This window comes from Notamacropus eugenii, chromosome 3 (assembly GCF_028372415.1).
Source record: "Notamacropus eugenii isolate mMacEug1 chromosome 3, mMacEug1.pri_v2, whole genome shotgun sequence".
Lineage (NCBI taxonomy): Eukaryota > Metazoa > Chordata > Mammalia > Diprotodontia > Macropodidae > Notamacropus > Notamacropus eugenii.
The window spans coordinates 380,040,708-380,058,961 of record NC_092874.1 but is presented as its reverse complement, the minus strand read 5'-3'; the positions used below and the strand labels follow the sequence as shown (position 1 = coordinate 380,058,961).

General features: G+C 42.4%; 1 protein-coding gene across 1 annotated transcript in view; it reads left to right on the top strand.

Moving 5' to 3' along the window:
* Positions 1-1,148: 1,148 nt before the first annotated feature.
* The window catches only part of MYH16 (myosin heavy chain 16), a 78,494-nt gene continuing 61,388 nt past the window's right edge, over positions 1,149-18,254 (top strand). The window contains 10 exon segments of the mRNA XM_072597642.1: positions 1,149-1,323; positions 1,326-1,357; positions 4,931-5,074; positions 8,143-8,299; positions 11,395-11,422; positions 12,502-12,598; positions 13,199-13,291; positions 14,928-14,991; positions 17,137-17,235; positions 18,106-18,209. Of these exon segments, the coding sequence (XP_072453743.1) occupies positions 1,149-1,323; positions 1,326-1,357; positions 4,931-5,074; positions 8,143-8,299; positions 11,395-11,422; positions 12,502-12,598; positions 13,199-13,291; positions 14,928-14,991; positions 17,137-17,235; positions 18,106-18,209 (993 nt within the window).

Sequence of the window (18,254 nt, the reverse complement as noted above, 5' to 3'; positions counted from 1 at the left end):
TTAAAATAATGGAAATGAAATGGACCTCATGCTTTGGAACACCATCTCAGTTAATCCATAGAATGCCCACTATAAAATACCTTGTAAGTAATCATTCAGTTTTTGTGTGTAGGGAAAGCCAATCACCTCTCAAGGCAGCTCATTCCACTTTAGGACAGCTCTAATTTTTAGACAGCTAAGTGATCTGGTAGATAGAGTGCTGGACCTGGAGTCAGGAAGACCCATCTATCTTCCTAAATTCAAATCTGGTCTCAGATACTTCCTAGCTGCATGACCCTAGGCAAGTCACTTCTGTTTCTTCATCAGTTAAATGGAGATAATAGGACCCACCTCCCAAGGTTGTTGTGAGAATAAATGTGTAAAGTGCTTTGCAAACCTCAAAGTGCTATTTAAACGCTCTCTAGCCGTTGTTCCTTTTACCATTACCTTACGCTGCCTCGTTGCTTGGCCCCTGACTTCTCACATCATTCTTTAGTTCTGAGTTCCATAGTTCTGAATTCTAGAGCTTCCAGTTCCCCCATTTCCCCTTCTTCTTAGGCTATCTCCATCCTTGTAATCAAGGTACAAAGGTAACAATATACGCTAGTTCTATTTCATCCAACCAGAGCCGATCAAATCCCAGGACACAGAGAGTACTATGCCAGGCACTGATAGAACGGTAATAATCACTAAACATTTATTAAGCACCTACTATGTACCAGGTACCCCACTAAGAGCTGGGAATACAAAAAAGAGTCAAAAGATTTTCCCTGCGCGCAGTGAACTTACAATCTAATGAGGAAGACAACATGCAAACAATTATATGCAAAGCAAGCTGTATGCAGGATAAATAGGAAATAGCTAACAAGGGAAGGCACTGCAATTAAGAGGGAATGGGAAAGGCTTCCAGTAAAAGATGGGATTTCAGTTGGGACATAAAGGAAGCCTTGGAGGTCTGTAGGTGGAGTGGAGTGGGGAGAGCAGTCCAGGCATGGGGAACAGTCAGGGAAAATTTCCAGAGCCTAGAGACAGACAACAAATCACGTTCCTCAGGAAACATTGTCTATCTGGTAAAATCCTGTTCCCTTCCTTTCTCTGGCCTCCTTCAGTCCCAAGGGAAGTCCAGCCTCCTGCTCCTCATCCCTTTTGGTTCCTTCAAGTAAGTCAAGATGCCCGGAGGGTACAAAGGCGAGTGTGGAGACAATGTGGATCCCATGCCTTTTCTGGCACCCTCAGATAAGGAGAGGATCGAAGCTATGAACAAGCCTTATGACATCAAGAGGTCGTGCTGGGTAAAGGACGAAAAGGAGGGTTTCATTGCTGGCAAGATTCAATCCGAGCAGGGTGCCAAGTCACTGTCAAGACCATCACCAACCAGGTAAGCAGGGAGACATCCCTCAGGGCGAACCCCAATTCCAAGAGTTATCTTCATAGTATAACAATAGGCAGAGGATAACAAATTTAGAGCAGAAAGGGGCAAGAGAGAGGTCATCATGAGATACTCCTGGCTAGCTTGTAAATATCAGAGGTAGAATTCAAACTCAGGTCCTCTGAGTCTAGATCAAGAGCACTTTCCACTGTACCATATTTGTGCTGACTCAAAGTCCAGTTCAAGACTGTCACATCTATTTCAACTCCCATGCTTTATAGTTGAGGAAACTGAGGCCCACTAAACTTAAGCAATTTGTCAGCATTATAGGACAGCTATGTGGTAAAAGGCAGCTGGGTGGCACAGTGGATAGAGCACCACACCTAGAGGCAGGAAGACCTGAGTTTAAATTTGACCTCAAACGCTTATTAGCTGTGTGACCTTGGGCAAGTCGCTTAACTCAAATTGCCTACCCCTGCCGAAAGAGAGAAAGTGGAGTTTGAGTTCTAGGTGCCACTTAGGTGATGTGGGAATAGATCATGAGGCTCTTTCTCTGAGCCTTAATTTTCTAATCAGCAACTGATGATAACTAATAATTATTAGTGCCTAAAAATACTAATAATGCCAATATAGATTTAAAGCTGGAAAGTACTTCAAAGGTCATCTAAGTCAATGGTCTCTTTATAGGTGAGCACACTGAGGCTCAGTAGGGTTAAATAACTGTCCAAGGTCATCCAGACAGTAAGTGGTAGAGCAGGGCTTTGAACTTAGGTCCTTCAGAAGTGGCATGGCATAGGGGATGATGGCAAATTTTAGAGTCAGAAAGACTTGGGCTCAAATCCTGCCTGTTAATACATCCCAGCTTGTATAAACTCAAGTAAGTCACAAAACTTTTTCTGAGCCTCAGTTTCTCCATCCACAAAACGGGAATAAAAATATCTTCACTACCCTCCTCATAGGGCTATTGTGTATAAATCTTAAGGTGATATAGAAATGTGTACTATGATCATCAGCATCATCTTAGTCAACAAACATTTATGAAGCCTCTACTATGTGCCAGATACTTTGTGTGTTAAGTGCTATAGATACAAAGAAAAGCAAAAGATAGCCCCTACCCTCAAGGAGCTTTCTGTCTAATGGGGTGGGAGGGGAACAACTTGCAGACAATTATGCACAGACAAGAAATAGGATAAACTGGAGGTGATGATAAACAGAGAGGAGGCAGGAGCAGTAAAGGCAATTGGGAAAGCCTTCTTAGGAAAGTTTGGATTTTAACTGAGACTTGAGGGAAACCAGGGAAACCAGAAGGTGGAAATGAAGAGGGAGAGAATTCCAGGCATGAGGGACAATCCGTGAGGTTGGAAGATGGAGAGGAACAACGAGGCCCAGAGCATGTGGGGATACGTGGGGTATGAGGAGACAGGAAAGGTAGGAAGGGGCTGCGTTATGAAGGACTTTAGAAGCTAATCAGAGGATTTTATTTTGATCCTGGAGTTGACAGGGAACCACTAGAGTTTATTGAATGTGTGTGTGTGTGTGTGTGTGTGTGTGTGTGTGTGTGTGTGTGTGTGTGTGTGTGTGAGAGAGAGAGAGAGAGAGAGAGAGAGAGAGAGAGAGAGAGAGAGAGAGAGAGAGAGATTTGTTCTTTAGGAAGCTCCCTTTGACAGCTGAGTGAAGCATGAACTCGAATGGGGAGAGACTTGAGGCAGGAAGGCCCACCAGCAGGCTATTGCAGTAGTCCAAGTGTGAGATTATGAGGGCTTGTGCCAGTGTGATGGCAGTATTAGAGAAGAAAAGAAGGTATATACTGTACAAAGAGATGTTACAAAGGTAAAATCAAAAACAGATTGAATGGGAGGGGATGAGAGTGAGGAGTCAAGGATGACTCCTAGGTTGTGAGCCTGGGTAAATGGGAGCATGGGGGTGCCCTCCACAGTAATAAGAAAGTGAGAAATGGGAGAATTTAGCAGCAGGAAACGATAATGAGTTCAGTCTTACACATACAAGATGTCCAGTTTGAGATGCCCAATGTGTAGCTGTAGTTGGAGGTCGGGAGAGAAGTTAGAATTAGACCAGGGGTGAGGAACCTGCGACCTTGAGGCCACATGTTGCCCTCTAGGTCCTCAAATGTGGCCCTTTGAATCCAAATTTTGTAGAACAGATGCACTTGAGGACCTAGAGGGCCACAGGTTCCCACCCCAGGCTAGACATATATTTGAGAATCATCAGCATAGAGATGATAGTTGAATCTATGAGAGCTGAGAAGACCACCATGTGAAAACGTAGAGAGGAAGAAAAGAGAGGACCCAAGAAGACTGACCCATTACTATGAAGGGCCCTTTTCTCCACTGTCCTGTGAGTTTATCAGCTTGTTCATTGTCGCAAGTCTGTGTCTCCCAGAAAGAGCTGCTCACAGCTGCCCACCTGGCTAAGTTGGCTAATGAGGGAAGCCAACCTCCTTGGGGCACATAGATGTCCCACAGTTGTACCTTCCTACCCACCTTCTGTGCAGAGAAGATAGAGGAAGCCATAGGGAACAAAGCACTGGTTACTGCACATGAAAGTCAAGCTCTGTTCTCAGCAGAAATACATTTTCTGAAAAGGCAGGGGATCACAGAGGCACACTGCTCAAAGGGACACCCACCAAGGTCTATGTGTGACTAAACACAAAATGATTAGGATAAGTCCTGACTTGGATCGCTTTCTAGTGTCCGGAATACACAAGTGAGGCACATGGATCGAAAACGAAGAGGTATGTGTGTAGCCTTTACCTAACTATCTGTTGAGCTAAGGTTAATCCTCTCACGGACCTGGGTTCAAATCCCTACTTTACCATTTATCCTTACAGGACCTTTGGCAAGTTACATAACCTTGCTGGCCTCAGTTTCTTCATCCGTAAAATGAGATTGGATTGGGTTGGACTGCTGAGATTCCTTTCAAATGTAAATCTCAGTGTAAATATTATTCCCATTTTATTGATGAGGAAATTGAGACTCAGACTTATCTAATGTCACATAAGAGCCAGGGTTCAAAGTCAGGCCCCTGGAATCAAATGCAGTCCTCTTTAAACCCCTAGTAAGAGAGAGAATTAAATTTGGATGAACTCCAGAAGACCAGAGGTGGTTGTCAGATGTTGAACTCTGGCGTAGCCTGGCCAGGTTCTCCTCACCTTTCTATCTACTTATTTTGGGGTTTAACTCTTTAAAAAGCTATTTTTCCCTTTCTAGCCTTGATGGAGAGGTTGGGGGAGTCTTTATAAAGAAAAAAATGGAATGAGAACAGATTGCTGTACTGTGCTGTAACCACCCTCCCCAGCCCATCCCCACCCCCTCTAGGCAAGCGGCCAATAGCCATGTCTTCTTGGCCAACAGTATCTCAGGAGCCAAGTCTACCCAAAGAGCAATCACTATTTTTGCTCCCTTTCAAGCTGCCAGACTGAATCTGGATGAAGGAGAAGTGTGGGAAGAGGGCTGCGTGGTCAGTCAGAGGGGGCTCCAAGGTCTTGGAAGCAGCTAGGGTCATGTTTCGCTGAATGATGAGCATGTTGATGATGTTTTGGTTTTTTTTTTTTCAATCTTACAGACACTTACTGTGAAGAGAGATGATATCCAGCAGATGAATCCACCCAAATTTTACCAAGCCAGCAACATGGCTGACATGACCTTTCTGAATGAGGCCAGCGTCCTGGATAACCTCCGCCAGCGTTATACCAACATGAGGATCTATGTAAGTGGAAGAGTGTAGGGGGCAAACAAGTCATCCGAGGTTGCCCACAACTTTGGCTCAGGTAGTATAAGATGGAAACCTTTCTGATGATGGAGGTCATCCTGTCTACGATGGCCTAGCTCCCTCATTCCACAGACAGGATGAACTCCATGTTGCTTCAGTTTCGGGTAAACTGGTATTCAACTGGCAGGTCAGCTTGGAAATCATGACATCGATCCTTCCTCAGCAGACAGGAAGGACCAGGTATAGATAGAATTCTGGCCTTGGAGTCAGGAGACCCATGTTCAAATCCCACCTCAGACACTTACTGGTTGTGTGACCAAGGGTAAGTCAGGACTTCAAGTTCCTCATAGGGAAAGGAAGGCTAATAAATGTGCCAACTTCATGAGATGGCTCTGAGAAAACTGTTTTGCAAGCCTTAAGTACTACAGAAATGTGAGTTATCGCTATTATTAACATTAATAAATACCCATTCAGGGCACTTAGGTGGAGCAGCCGCCCTGGAATCAGGAGGACCTGAGTTCAAATCTGATCTCAGACACTTGACACTTACTAGCTGTGTGACCTCGGGCAAGTGACTTAACCTCAATTGCCTTGCCTTTCCCCTGCCCCCCTGCAAAAGAAAGAATATATATCCGTTCACTCCAAACTGAAGCATATATTTTGGGTTTCTTTCCTGAGTGACAGAGAAGGCCTGCTTTTCCCATCCTATCACTTATAACGTTTCCAAGACAGTATCAAAAAGAATCTTTCCCTGCAACAAACTTTCTAGCATCCTATTTATATCATAATTGAGAGGGAACCTGCAGAAATGGAGAAAGTGCTGGCCTTGGAGACAGGAGAGACTTGGGTTTGAATCCTGGATGCAAACACCAACCACCTATGTGATCACAGACAAGCCGTTTAGATGCTCTGAATCTCAGTTTCATCAGCTATAAAATGGGTACCCATGGAACCTACATTAGAGAGTTATTGTAGAGTTCAAATGAGGAAATACATGTAAAGTGCTACATGAATAACAGCTGTTATTATGGGAATTTACTAAAACTGATGCCATTTCATTCTTTGAAGAAGGTCCCAGAAGTTCATAGATTTAAAGCTAAAAGAGACCTCAGAAACCATCTGGTCCAGTTTTGCCATTTTACAGATGAGGAGGCCAATGTCCAGAAAGGCTAAGTCGCTTTTCTAAGGTCATGGAGCTTGGTATTGGCAGAGTCAGATCTTCTACCTCCAAACTCTGGGTTCTTACCACCACAGCTAGTAAGAACTGCCTCCGAGAGGCAGTCATGTGGCTCAGTGGATGGAACCCTGGGTTTGGAGTCAAGAACGGAGTTCGAATCTGGCCTCTGATACTAACTCTATGACTCTAGGCATAACTCACTGCTATCTACCTCAGTTTCCTCATCTGCAAAATGGAGATGATAATAATAGCCCCCTCCTCCCAGGGTTGCTGGGAGGGTTAAAAGAGATAATATTTGCAGAGTGCTTAGCAGAGAGCCTGGCACATAGTAGGTGCTTAATAAACATTTATTTCCTTCTTGCACTACATTGCCACAAACCTTAAGATGTAATGATTTATTTTCTGATCAATTTTACACCCCAAGATATGAGAATGCAACTCCTCACAGTTAAGGTTGCTAGTCATTAAAATGTGTCTCTGAAAGAGATTCTGGACTGAATCTCCCCTGTTAGTATAGGTGCAAGAGGTGGGACCAGATGATTAGATGAGTTTTCTATAACCTTAGGGTTCCATGATAGCACCTACAATCTTTGCAATAACTGCCGTCCCACCATTCTTATTGTATTTTTAATAACAAAACTTTAATTTTTTGGATCACATCTAATAAATACAGACCCATGTGAGTGCTTAGTTACTGTTAGCTAAGGAACCAGAAAAGACTAAGATATTTGTCTAAGCCTAGGGCAGAGAGGTGACACAGTGGATAGAACACTGGGCTGGCAATCAGGGTTCAAATCTGGCCTTAGACACTAGCTCTGTGACCTTGGACAAGTCACTTAACCCTGTTTATCTCAGTTTCCTCATTTGTAAACTGAGCTAGAGAAGAAAATGACAAGCCATTCCAGTATCTTTGCCAAGAAAACTCCAAATAGGGTTATGAACGGTCAGATACAACTGAACAACAACAGTGCTTATTAAGGCAGAGCAGAGATTAGAACTCATGGCCCATGAATGGACAATCTGTTCCTTGGCCTGTGAGCCAGAAACCTCTCCCCATACTGGGCCTGAATCTCTATTGAGATTTGTCTTTAACCCTATTTATCTAGCACTCAAAGGAATGATGCTTGAGTTCACTGGTAGGCTGCTGTGTTGCAGTAGGAAGAACACTGGCCAGGGGATCAGGAGGCTTGGGTGCTGGTCCTGACTCTGTCACTGATTCACTAGACAGTCCTCTGTGGGCTGGTGGCTTCTCTCTGGGTCTTAGTTTCCTCATCTGCAGAATGAAGAAGTTAAACTGTATCATCACTAAAGTATCTGTCAGTCCTGACCCCCAACTTTATATGGCCTATTTGGTGCCTGAGGCTGCCTGGTATAGTAGAAGAGTGTTGGATTTTGAGTCAAAGGCCCTAGATTCAAATCTAGGCTCTGCTACTTATTCCTGTGTGACCTTGGACCTCCATGAGCATCAAGGTCCTCATCTACAAAATGAGGAAAGTAGATGAGATGGTGAAAGCCCTTCTATTTTTAAATCTGTGATCCTAATCACCAATTCCTGACTACTACACTGGCCCTTCTCTAATGGCTGGGCATGATCTGGTAGACCTGTCTGTAGGGTGAACAGAGAGGCTAGTATCTCTCTTTAAAGGGCAAATTGAAAAGAAGTTGCGTTTTACTTAAATTATAGCATAGACATAGACATTGATTTGTTCCCGAGAAGGAAAATCGTTTTCTCATTCATTCTGGCAGAATGCGCTCTTGTATGATTAATAGAATGAGGCACGGAGAGGTCTAAAGCAGGTACAGGAGACTGCTTTTGCTATTTATGGGAGGTTCTTGGAAGGGCAGACTGACTTTCTTTTGTGTGTTTCTCTCTCTCTCTCTCTCTCAGACCTATTCTGGTCTATTCTGTGCGACAGTCAACCCATACAAGTGGCTTCCCATTTATGGTGCCCGAGTGGCCAACATGTACAAGGGCAAGAAGAGTACAGAGATGCCCCCTCACCTCTTCTCCATCTCTGACAATGCCTACCATGACATGCTCATGGGTAAGTGTTTGCTAAGGAAGAGAATTTCTCATCTGGACCACTGGGACCCTGAGAGACATTTCTTTACCATTAAAGACATGGAGTGAGAGAGGTCTGGCCTTAGAGTCAGAAAGACATGGGCCTGTGTCCCACCTCTAAGCATGACCATAACCTTGGACAAATCAAATGACATTTTAGTGCTTAAGGCAACTTTTTGGATGAATGCATAAATAAATGGAGATTGTAAGTCAGCTTATCAACAAACATTTGCTAAGTATTTACTATATATATGTCAGGCACAGTGCTCAGCACTGAGAATAAGAATACAAACAAAAAGACAGTCCTGACCTCAAGGAGCTTATATTCTGGCACATAAAAGGAAGCTGAAAATGGAAGGAGAGAGGAGGTGTGTGATTAGGGAGAGCTGGGGGAAAGGACTTGTAGAGAAAGTCTGGAATGAAGCCTGGAGAAGAATAAGATGTGCTTGGCCTGTGTGTCCTCCTTAAATGGAGGTTCTAGGAAGTGCCATGTACAGGGAGAGGCCTCAGGGGTGGAGGATGCTTCTAAGGTGGGATTCCAGCGCTGGAGCCAGCTTTAAGATGAAGAGCTGGGGCTTGGTAGAGGAAGTTTAGAGTGTAGCCTGGAGGGAAATAATGATGTTGGAGAGGAAAGATGAGATGAAAATGAGGTGTTGATCTCCCCTGGTATAGGGAGTTTCCACATTGGAAATTCCCACATTGTAAAAATCACCAATTAGGCTGGGGGAGGGGAGGCAGGGAAAGACGGGGCATGACTATATTAGGTTCATCTGATAAAATACCATAGTTCTGGCCTACACTCTACGTTCCCAGTTGAGAATCATAGCTAGTAAAAATATTGCAGGTTGGTTAGCTTTGGATAATTAACTTTAAGGCTTTTATAACATGCATCCAAACCCAAAAACTCAATTTCACCTAAAAGTCAAATGTCTCTCAATACTTGGAGGACTTAATAGTTTTTTTGTGGGTTGTGGTGATCAGAAAGTGCCCACCCTCACAATACACTGAATTTGACCAGATTGTGTCTAATCCAGTGAACAAGTACGTAGTAAGCATTTACTATATGTTTGCTGATTAGGCAGTTTTTCTCACAACTTCCATTTTAAGGAGACACCTGGGCCACAGTCATATGCATTCCTTCATTCCTCTCCAGGTTCTATTGCCGACTTTCTGGACTTCTTTCTCTACCTGCCCCCTTGCAGATTACTGTCTATGTTATCCACAATCCCCCAGTCTCCCCATTCCTTTCTTATGCTTTTCATGGGTTGTCTTCTCCCATTAGTAAACTCCTTGAAAGCAGGGACTCTCTTTATTGCTTGTATTTGTATTTTTAGCACTTAGCAGAGTGCTGATACATAAATGCTTGTTGATTGACTGAATGACTTTGCCAGGCACTTTGTTATGCACTGACTATATTGGCATATTCTGCAAAGAAAGGCAAAAATAGCTCCTGCTTTCAAGGAGCTCACCTTCTAAAGGGAGGAGATGACATGCAAACAACTATGTATGAAAAAGGTATGTACAGGGTAAATTAGAGCTGATCCCACGCTTAAGTCTTCCCAGCCTGGTAGGAGATGCCAGAGCTTAGGCTCTGCTGGTAAAGTCTACAGGAGCCCAGGAAAACCTCTGTGTCATCATGAGGCATCAGACTAGGAGTTACAATCAGGCTTGTTACTCTTAACTTTATACCAGCCACACAGTCAAGAAACCATCTAGTACAAATACTAGATGGAGGTTTCACAGCAATTTCTGGAATAAAAGAACTAGGGGTATTAGTAGACTGCAGACTTAATATGAAACCACAGTGTCACATCATCATCCAAAATTATGGGCTATACTGACAGAAATAAAGTATCTAGAAAAAGGAAGTTCATGAATTCCACTGTGCTCAGAGCTGAATGGCTCACATATGGAGCACTGTGTTAAGTACTGGGAACCACTTTGGTTTTTTTAGAATAAACATTTATTGATATTTTTGTTTGAATATCATCTGTATTTCCCTATGTTTTCTTCTCCAATCCAACCATTGCTTTTTATAAAAAAATAAAAAAGAAATTAAAAAAAGCAATTTAGCAAAACTAAGCAAAACATAAAACAAATTCACATTTTATGCAATCTTCCAAAAGTATAGACCTTCACCTTTGCAAAAGGTTGGGGGAATGAATATCACTTTTGGAAGGACATTAACAAACATCAAGAGTCCAGTGAGGAGGATGGTGACTAAGATGGTGGGCATGCCTGAAACAAGGTTGGGTGGACATAGAGCCATAGGTTTAGATCTAGCAGGAAACTTAGAAACCATTCAATCCAATCCCTTCATCACATCATTAGTAGTTAAAAGAACTGGTTAACCTGGAGAAAAGAAGATATTGGAGGCACTTGACAATTGTTTCCTAGGGTTTGAAGGGGTACCTTGTGGGGGGAAAATTCCATCTATTCTTTGTGCTCCAGAGGACAGAAAAAGAACAATGGGTAAAAATTCAAGGGAGGTAGATTTCAGCTGCACGATGCTAAGTGCTTTAAAAATGCTATCTCATTTTATCTTCACAACAAATCTAGGAGGTTGGTGTTATTATCCCCCATTTACAGCTGAGGAAACTGAAGCAGACAGAGGTTAAGGTGACTTGTTCAGGGTCATACAGCTAGGAAAGTGTCTGAGGCTGAATGTGAACCCAGGTCTAGACCCAGCACTCTATGCATTTGAGCCACTTTGTTTCCTAATGGTTAAAATTGTCTGAAAATGGGATGCCTGCCTGGTGGGTCACAAGTTCCTGAATAATTGGAAATCTTCAAATAAAAGCTGAAGGGTCATTTATTCTACAGAGGAGATTCATGTCTCAGGTAGGAGATTAGACCAGACAACCTCCAAGACCTCAGGCTTCCCAACTCTGAGCTTCCCTGAGTCTCAGTCTCATTGACAAATTCTGTTCTGTGCCTGAGGCCTGTAAGAATGGTAAGAATGGTGACTCAGAGAGATAATTGTTTGGGTTTGGTTGTAGTCAAAGCCTAAATAGCTAAACTGGGAAAGTAAAGATGTTTGCTAATTGCATCTTGGTATCTTTTCCCCTCTTCCTACAGATCGTGAAAATCAGTCTATGCTAATCACGTAAGTATTCCTTCCGTCTTTTGGTCTATACACATAATTATGTTGGTCTCTTGTACATATAATTAGACACTCACATAATTATAATTAATTGCCTATGCTTTGTAAGTAGCTTTGTAAGTAACTTTGCAGGCTGCAAATAGGTTTAACTGTAGCAAATACCTCAAGTCATTGTATCTTTAGCTGATGGGGGGATAATGAGAGATTCTTCCAGAATCTCTTGTCACTTGTCCCTATTGCCATAGGTCCGACAAAACCTCTGGATAGAAGGATCTGATCTAATTCAACATGAAAGCATTTATTAAGTACCTGTTATGTGTGTGGCATAGTAGATAGAAGGCTGACTTTGGAACCCAAAAGATCTGGGTTCGGGTCCTACCTTTGAAATATATAGACATGTAACCATGGGCAGATCAATTATTCTCTCTACTTTTCCATGCAGTTCTCCTAGTTACAGAATGGTTATTGAAATGCGTCAGTGAAGGGCTTTGCTTCACACTGATGAAATTGTAGGTCCAGACCACCATATGCAAGGTACCATGCTAGATGTTGGGTGTACCCAGATACTAAATGCATGTGCAATCTCATTGGGGCAAGAAGTCCTTCCGATGATCAAAATTACTCATGACACACTTATAAGTTTACTCTACATTATCCATATTTTTCCCATCATTTAATTAAATCTAGAGAATCAACAAAACAATAAATCGAGCCTTAATTCATAGTATTTATTGATTTCCAAGATGTGAATGCTCACAATAAAAATTTACATTGAGGTCTTCCTGGCACTGACCACACTGGTGATGGAGGCCTTATGCTTTCTCCTGACTTCATAAAGTTATTAGTGGAGCACTCTGATCATCCTCCTGCCTATCATTATTCTCAGTATGGAGGTGCTGGGAATACGAAGAATTATTTGAAAAAAAAAAAAAGTCTCTCACCCTCACATAGCTTGTATTCTACTAAGGAGATACTAGGAAGGATGGCCTTTCTTGATATGAATCCTGGCTGCTGCTGTTATTGTGATGGTGCTTTCTGCCTCCTGGTTCTTCATAGGCCTCTGTTTCTTTTTCAATCTCTAGTGGAAAATCTGGTGCTGGCAAGACTGAAAATACCAAGAAGGTCATTCAGTACTTTGCCAACATCGGAGGCACTGGCAAACAGTCTCCAGGTGGCAAGGTATGACTTTCCAAATGGGTGGAAGGGAGAAGAGGGCGCATCAGTCTCAGGAGAGATTTAGTTGCCCCAGAAGGCTACATTTTTTTTTTCCCTAGAAAGACAGTCTATGACCTGCCCTGGCCTGGGATTTGACATCCAGAAACCAGTCAAACTTTGGGGAGGGCAAGTTGACTTGTTGAGATAGTTTAAAAAACAAACAATCATAGAAAGCCTATCTGTGCATAGGCAGAAGTTTCCCCGAAATAAAGCCTACTTTTCTCTCTAGTTAATGGGAGCCAAGAATGCAAAGAAATCTATCCAAGCATGGAGATACCTGTGATTGTTATGGAAACACAGCCAAAAAGGGGGGGAAAGTTTTTTTAGCTAAAATGAAAGGAACAAAATGAAATGATTTTCAATCTCTTTCGAGTGTACTTTGATCAATGGAAGATATTTAAGATAGCTATTAAAGATGAAGGAGTGTTTACGGAGATAGTAAGCAGTGCTCCCTGTGGTAGATGGGTTCACTGCCTGGTTAAGTCACTGTGGTTAGAATCATAGTTTCTGACTCCTAGAATGGCAGACTTCTGATGGTTCTGTCTTCTGTTTCTCCTGGGGTAGGGATCCCTGAAGGATCAAATCATCCAGGCTAACCCTGTGCTGGAGGCCTTTGGTAACGCCAAGACTACTAGGAACAACAATTCCTCTCGATTTGTAAGTACCTTGTAACATCCTTTTAAATAAGTGGGTTCATACAAATGACATAAGAGCAGAGGGGAGGTAAACCCAGAGGATCCGCTCTTCTGTAGTGAGGGCCTGGCTAAGACAGATAACATAATTTTGGAGCTGACCCAATCAGCTCAACAAGTATTTCTCATCATTATTTATGATTTCTTCCATGTCCATTCAAGGATATATGAATGGAAGTGAAAGAAGTAGATGGTGTTACCTTCTCCAATCCCACTAGCTGACTTCAAATCAACTTCAAGATTCAAGATTCAGGTTACCAATGATAATAATAGCTAGTATTTATATAGCACTTTTAAGGTTACAAAGAGACATTATAATTTCATTTAATCCTTACAATAATCCCGTAAAGTAGGTACTGTTATTATACCCATTTTATAGATGACAAAACTGAGGCTAAAATATTAAGTGACCTGCCCAGGCCCATACAGTTAGTAAGTGTCTGAGGTCACATTTGAACTCAGGTCTTCCTGATTCCAGGTCTGGCACTCTAGATAGACCTAGAACCAAGCCTTACCTCTGAAATATACTAGGCCCATGATTATGGTCAAAACATATAATCTCTCCATGCCTCAGGCAATTCATTAAGCTTGTGAGTTTCAGATGAGTTGCTATCTGTTTTGGTGGAGAGAGATTGTACACCTGGAGTTCCCTAAATCAATAAAGACACAGACCTAGATTAATATATGAATGATCAAGAAAAATTGTGAAATGTACTTTTTTAGAGATTTTTAAAGGAAACTAAATATCCATCTTTTAAGTCCAACTAGGTATAGCTTTGCCTAAAGGCAGGAGGATAGACTGTATGATCTCTCAAAGTCCCAATGACTATAACATGTAGACAGGGCTAGATGACCTACATAGAGGAGGCTGACCAAATTCCTAAGTAGGGCAAGCCATTTTTGTTTCCTTGAGATGCAACTGGCATGGCAGCAGAAGTCTGTCTTGTACTCCAAGGACTCCAAATTACTTCAACTTTTGACTCAGCCATTCGCTTTCTAGCTGTTTAACCTTTGTCATTTCACTTAATTTTTCTAGCCTCAGTTTTCTTGTCCATAAAATGGGCATGATAATACTTGTACTACCTTTCTTAGGAGGAAAGCACTGTGTAAATCTTAAAAGTTCTACATAAATAAATGGGCTCTTGGCCACTCCCTCTCCCTCATCCCTGAAGTGGTTAAAAAAAAGTGATTACACTAACTGCCCTCTGAAGCAGTAGTTCAAAGGACAATTGGGTATGGACTTAATCCTGGAAACTTGTCCTTTTCCCACCAATTTACATGAAAAACCTACAGTTCAACATTCCAGTTCAAATGAGAGCCTGATCTGGAATTTTAGGAGGAGTGGCTAGTCTGCATGTGAGGCCAAACTGGATCCGCTCTTTCTATTACAACCTGATTGTGCCCTTCCTTCCCTCACAGGCCCTCCCACCGCCACCACTACCACCACTACCACTACCATCATCATCATCTTCTTCGCCTCCTCCTCCTTCTTCTCCTCCTCCTTCATCTTCTCCTTTTTCTTCTTCTTCTTTTTCTTCTCCTTCTCCTCCTCCTCCTCATTCTTCTCTTCCTCCTCCTCATTCTTCTCCTTTTTTTCTCAGGGAAAATTTATCCGAATCCACTTTGGCACCACTGGCAAACTGGCTGGGGCTGACATTGAGAGCTGTAAGTTGCTGCTAGCTTTCAGCACTTGGGAGGTTTTTTCTGGGATCCTGAGTCTACTGAAGTGGTCTTTTAGGAAGGACATGGTTATATCCAAAGAAGGGTAACCAGAATGATCCAGGGCCTTGAGCCCATCAATCTATCAACCATCACCAAATGAAACTTAGCTTAATAAGTCCAAGGTCTCCCACTGCATCTGGGGTCATCTCCAGTCATCCTTACCTATGTCTTGCCACTGGAATCTGATGACGCTGGAGGACAGAGTGAGGCTGATGACTTTGCCAGCCCTGCCTCACTTGAATCCAATGCACTTGCAAGTTAAGACATCACCTTTCTGATGTCATTGTTCCTCTTTGAGAGCAAAGGACAAACAAACTAAGTGCTTAAGGATATAAAGAAGGACAAAAATAGTTCTTTCCCTCAAGGAGCTTACATTCTAATGGGGAGACAACATTTAAATAAGTGGGTTCATACAAATGACATAAGAGCAGAGGGGAGGTAAACCCAGAGGATCCGCTCTTCTGTAGTGAGGGCCTGGCTAAGACAGATAACATAATTTTGGAGCTGACCCAATCAGCTCAACAAGTATTTCTCATCATTATTTATGATTTCTTCCATGTCCATTCAAGGATATATGAATGGAAGTGAAAGAAGTAGATGGTGAGAATAATCCAGGGTCTGGCAAGGTGGAACAGGGAAGCAAGGTATTTGAGAGTAGATCATGTTGAATTGAATTAGTTGACTAAGGGGGTTGAGATAAGGAAGGGAGAAGAGTGTAGCTAGTGTGGGAAGCATGGTCTGGAGGAAATAGAGATCTTAGTGAGGATAAAGAACAGAGGTGAGTGTTATAAGACATAGGGAAAGTAGAATGATGAAAAATTTTGATCAATTAAAGAAATGTTGGAGTTTATGAACATGGAAGTGAACACTTTTGAGTGATGGCAAGATCAAGGGTTTGATCATTTCTGCGTGAGGCTGGGGTAGAGTAGAGGAGCTGGCCATGAGAATTGAATAGACTGAGGAACTAGGAAGTTAGGTGTTTTGAGGAAGCATCAGTATGCATGCTGAAGTCCTTTAGTATAAGAGAAGAAATTGATGTAGGAAGGAAGAGTCTAAGACAAACACTGAACATATTGAGAAAGGAAGGAGAAGGTCTTAGGGGTTAATTGTTAATAGAGGATAATGGACACTAGGATCTGGATTAGGGTGATACATGTGTATAGCATAAACTTCAAAGGAGAGGAAGTCATTGAGTAATGGTGATAGAAGAAGAGTCTGGAAGTGGCGATGAGAAATAAGGAATATTATGACTTCTAGCAAACCAGCGAGTCAAGCAATTGGGGTGATGAGAGAAGGTATAGCTTATACTTGAAGGAAAGCAGTATCATCAGGAGGGAGTCAGGTCTCAGTGGATGACAGAAGATGGAAGGAGTGAGAGAGGGAGAAGCTTAAGAGAAAAGGAAGTTTGTTAATTATGGAGCAGATGATCCAAAAGAAACAGTGGAAGGGGTGGGCAGATCTGGGGTGGGACACTGGGGAGAAGGAAAAGGTAGTGTTGAGATGGATGTGAGTGAGGGAACAGACCAATGTGGATGAAGAAAAGTGTCTGTATGTTGGAAACTGGGGTTCAGAATCAATGAGATAGAGAAGTTACAAGAGAGTGAGAATGTGCTATTAAGGAGTGAGTCTAGGTTTAGCACTAGTTGTTAGAGAAAGGTCTATTGGGAGAAGCATACGATCAGAATATACGTCTTCCCTCCAGACCTAACCTCATGGCTGGTGGTGACATTCTGTCCTGGAAAACCTCAATGTCTGCTTTATAACCAGCAGGCATGGGAGGAGGCATGGAAGAGCAATGAGGACTTGTTGATGCCAGACCTACATTGTAGAAAGTCTTGTGGGAACCACGGGTAAGGATAGAGATTGAGGGGGATGGGTCTTGTCCCAGAGCAATGGAGAAAGACCTGAGATGGGGCTGAGAGAATAGGGAGGGGACATTTCACAACTTCCAACTGTGTTATACATGTACTGTTCCCTCAAGTGCTCTTTTTTTCATGATTGATTAAATTAATTTTTAATTACTTATTATTATTAATTAAAAGAACAAATTGTGTATTGATTACTATCTATACTTTTTCCTTTTTTTAGATCTCTTAGAGAAATCTCAAGTCATTTCCCAGCAAGCTGCTGAGAGAAGCTACCACATCTTCTACCAGATCCTCTCTAACAAGAAGCCTGAAATTGTTGGTAAAGAACAATCTCTATGTCCCCCTTTCCTCAGGAGCTGAAATGCTCTAGCTTATCCATTGCTCTCAATACAAAAGGAGCCCCTACTCTGCCTCCCCTTCCCATGCCATTAGCTAGTCTTGTTGGTACTTTCATAGTCTCTGATAACCTCTTCAAACTTAGAATCATATTCTTGGAATAAGACTATTCAAGCAGAAATAGTGGGCTTGGGATTTGAGGGAAAGGAATCCATTTGGGACAATAGAAGGGACAAAGTGGTACTGTGGAAAGTGTCAAATCTGGAGTAACAGGACATAAGCTCAAGCTCTACCATTTACTCCCTCGTGCGACCTTACTGAGGTCACTAAACATTTTTTGCCCTCCGTATCTTCATCTGCAAAATGACAGGGCTGGACTAGATGACCTCAAAAGTTGCTTCCAGCTCTAACTCAGTGAACCCACTGTCCTACTCACTCGCACCATATGGTTGGTCCCTTTGACCACTTGAGTCTTGGGTTTTTGTTGGTTTTTTTTGGTGGTGGTTTATAGAAGGAGAAAATAATTAGAAAGAGGAATAGAGAGGCAGAAGTGAAAGGGGAAGTAAGAAGGAAAATAAGGGGAAGGGATAGGATGACCCCCAACCATTGGAGTCTTTTTCCTCTGGTTCTTTGTGCTGTCTCAAGTCCTAATTGGGTGGTTGCATGTTTGTAGTATGGTCTTTCATCAAGTGTCAGAGGAGATGTCTCCTAAAATTTCACGAGGTCCATGAAAAGTCTAATGGTACAATAGGACACAGAGCTTTTGTCTTCTCATCCACAGGACCATGCTTTGGCTTCCATTAGTACCATTATCAGTCATCATGGAGTTCTCTTGATTTCTCTTCTTCTATAGAAAGTTTGCTCCTGGTGCCCAATCCCAAGGAATACCATTGGATAAACCAGGGTGTCACTATTGCCGATAACACGGATGACGAGGAAGAGTTACAGATCACAGATGTAAGTATGAAAGGGCAGCAATTGATACAAAGTAATGATTTGGAG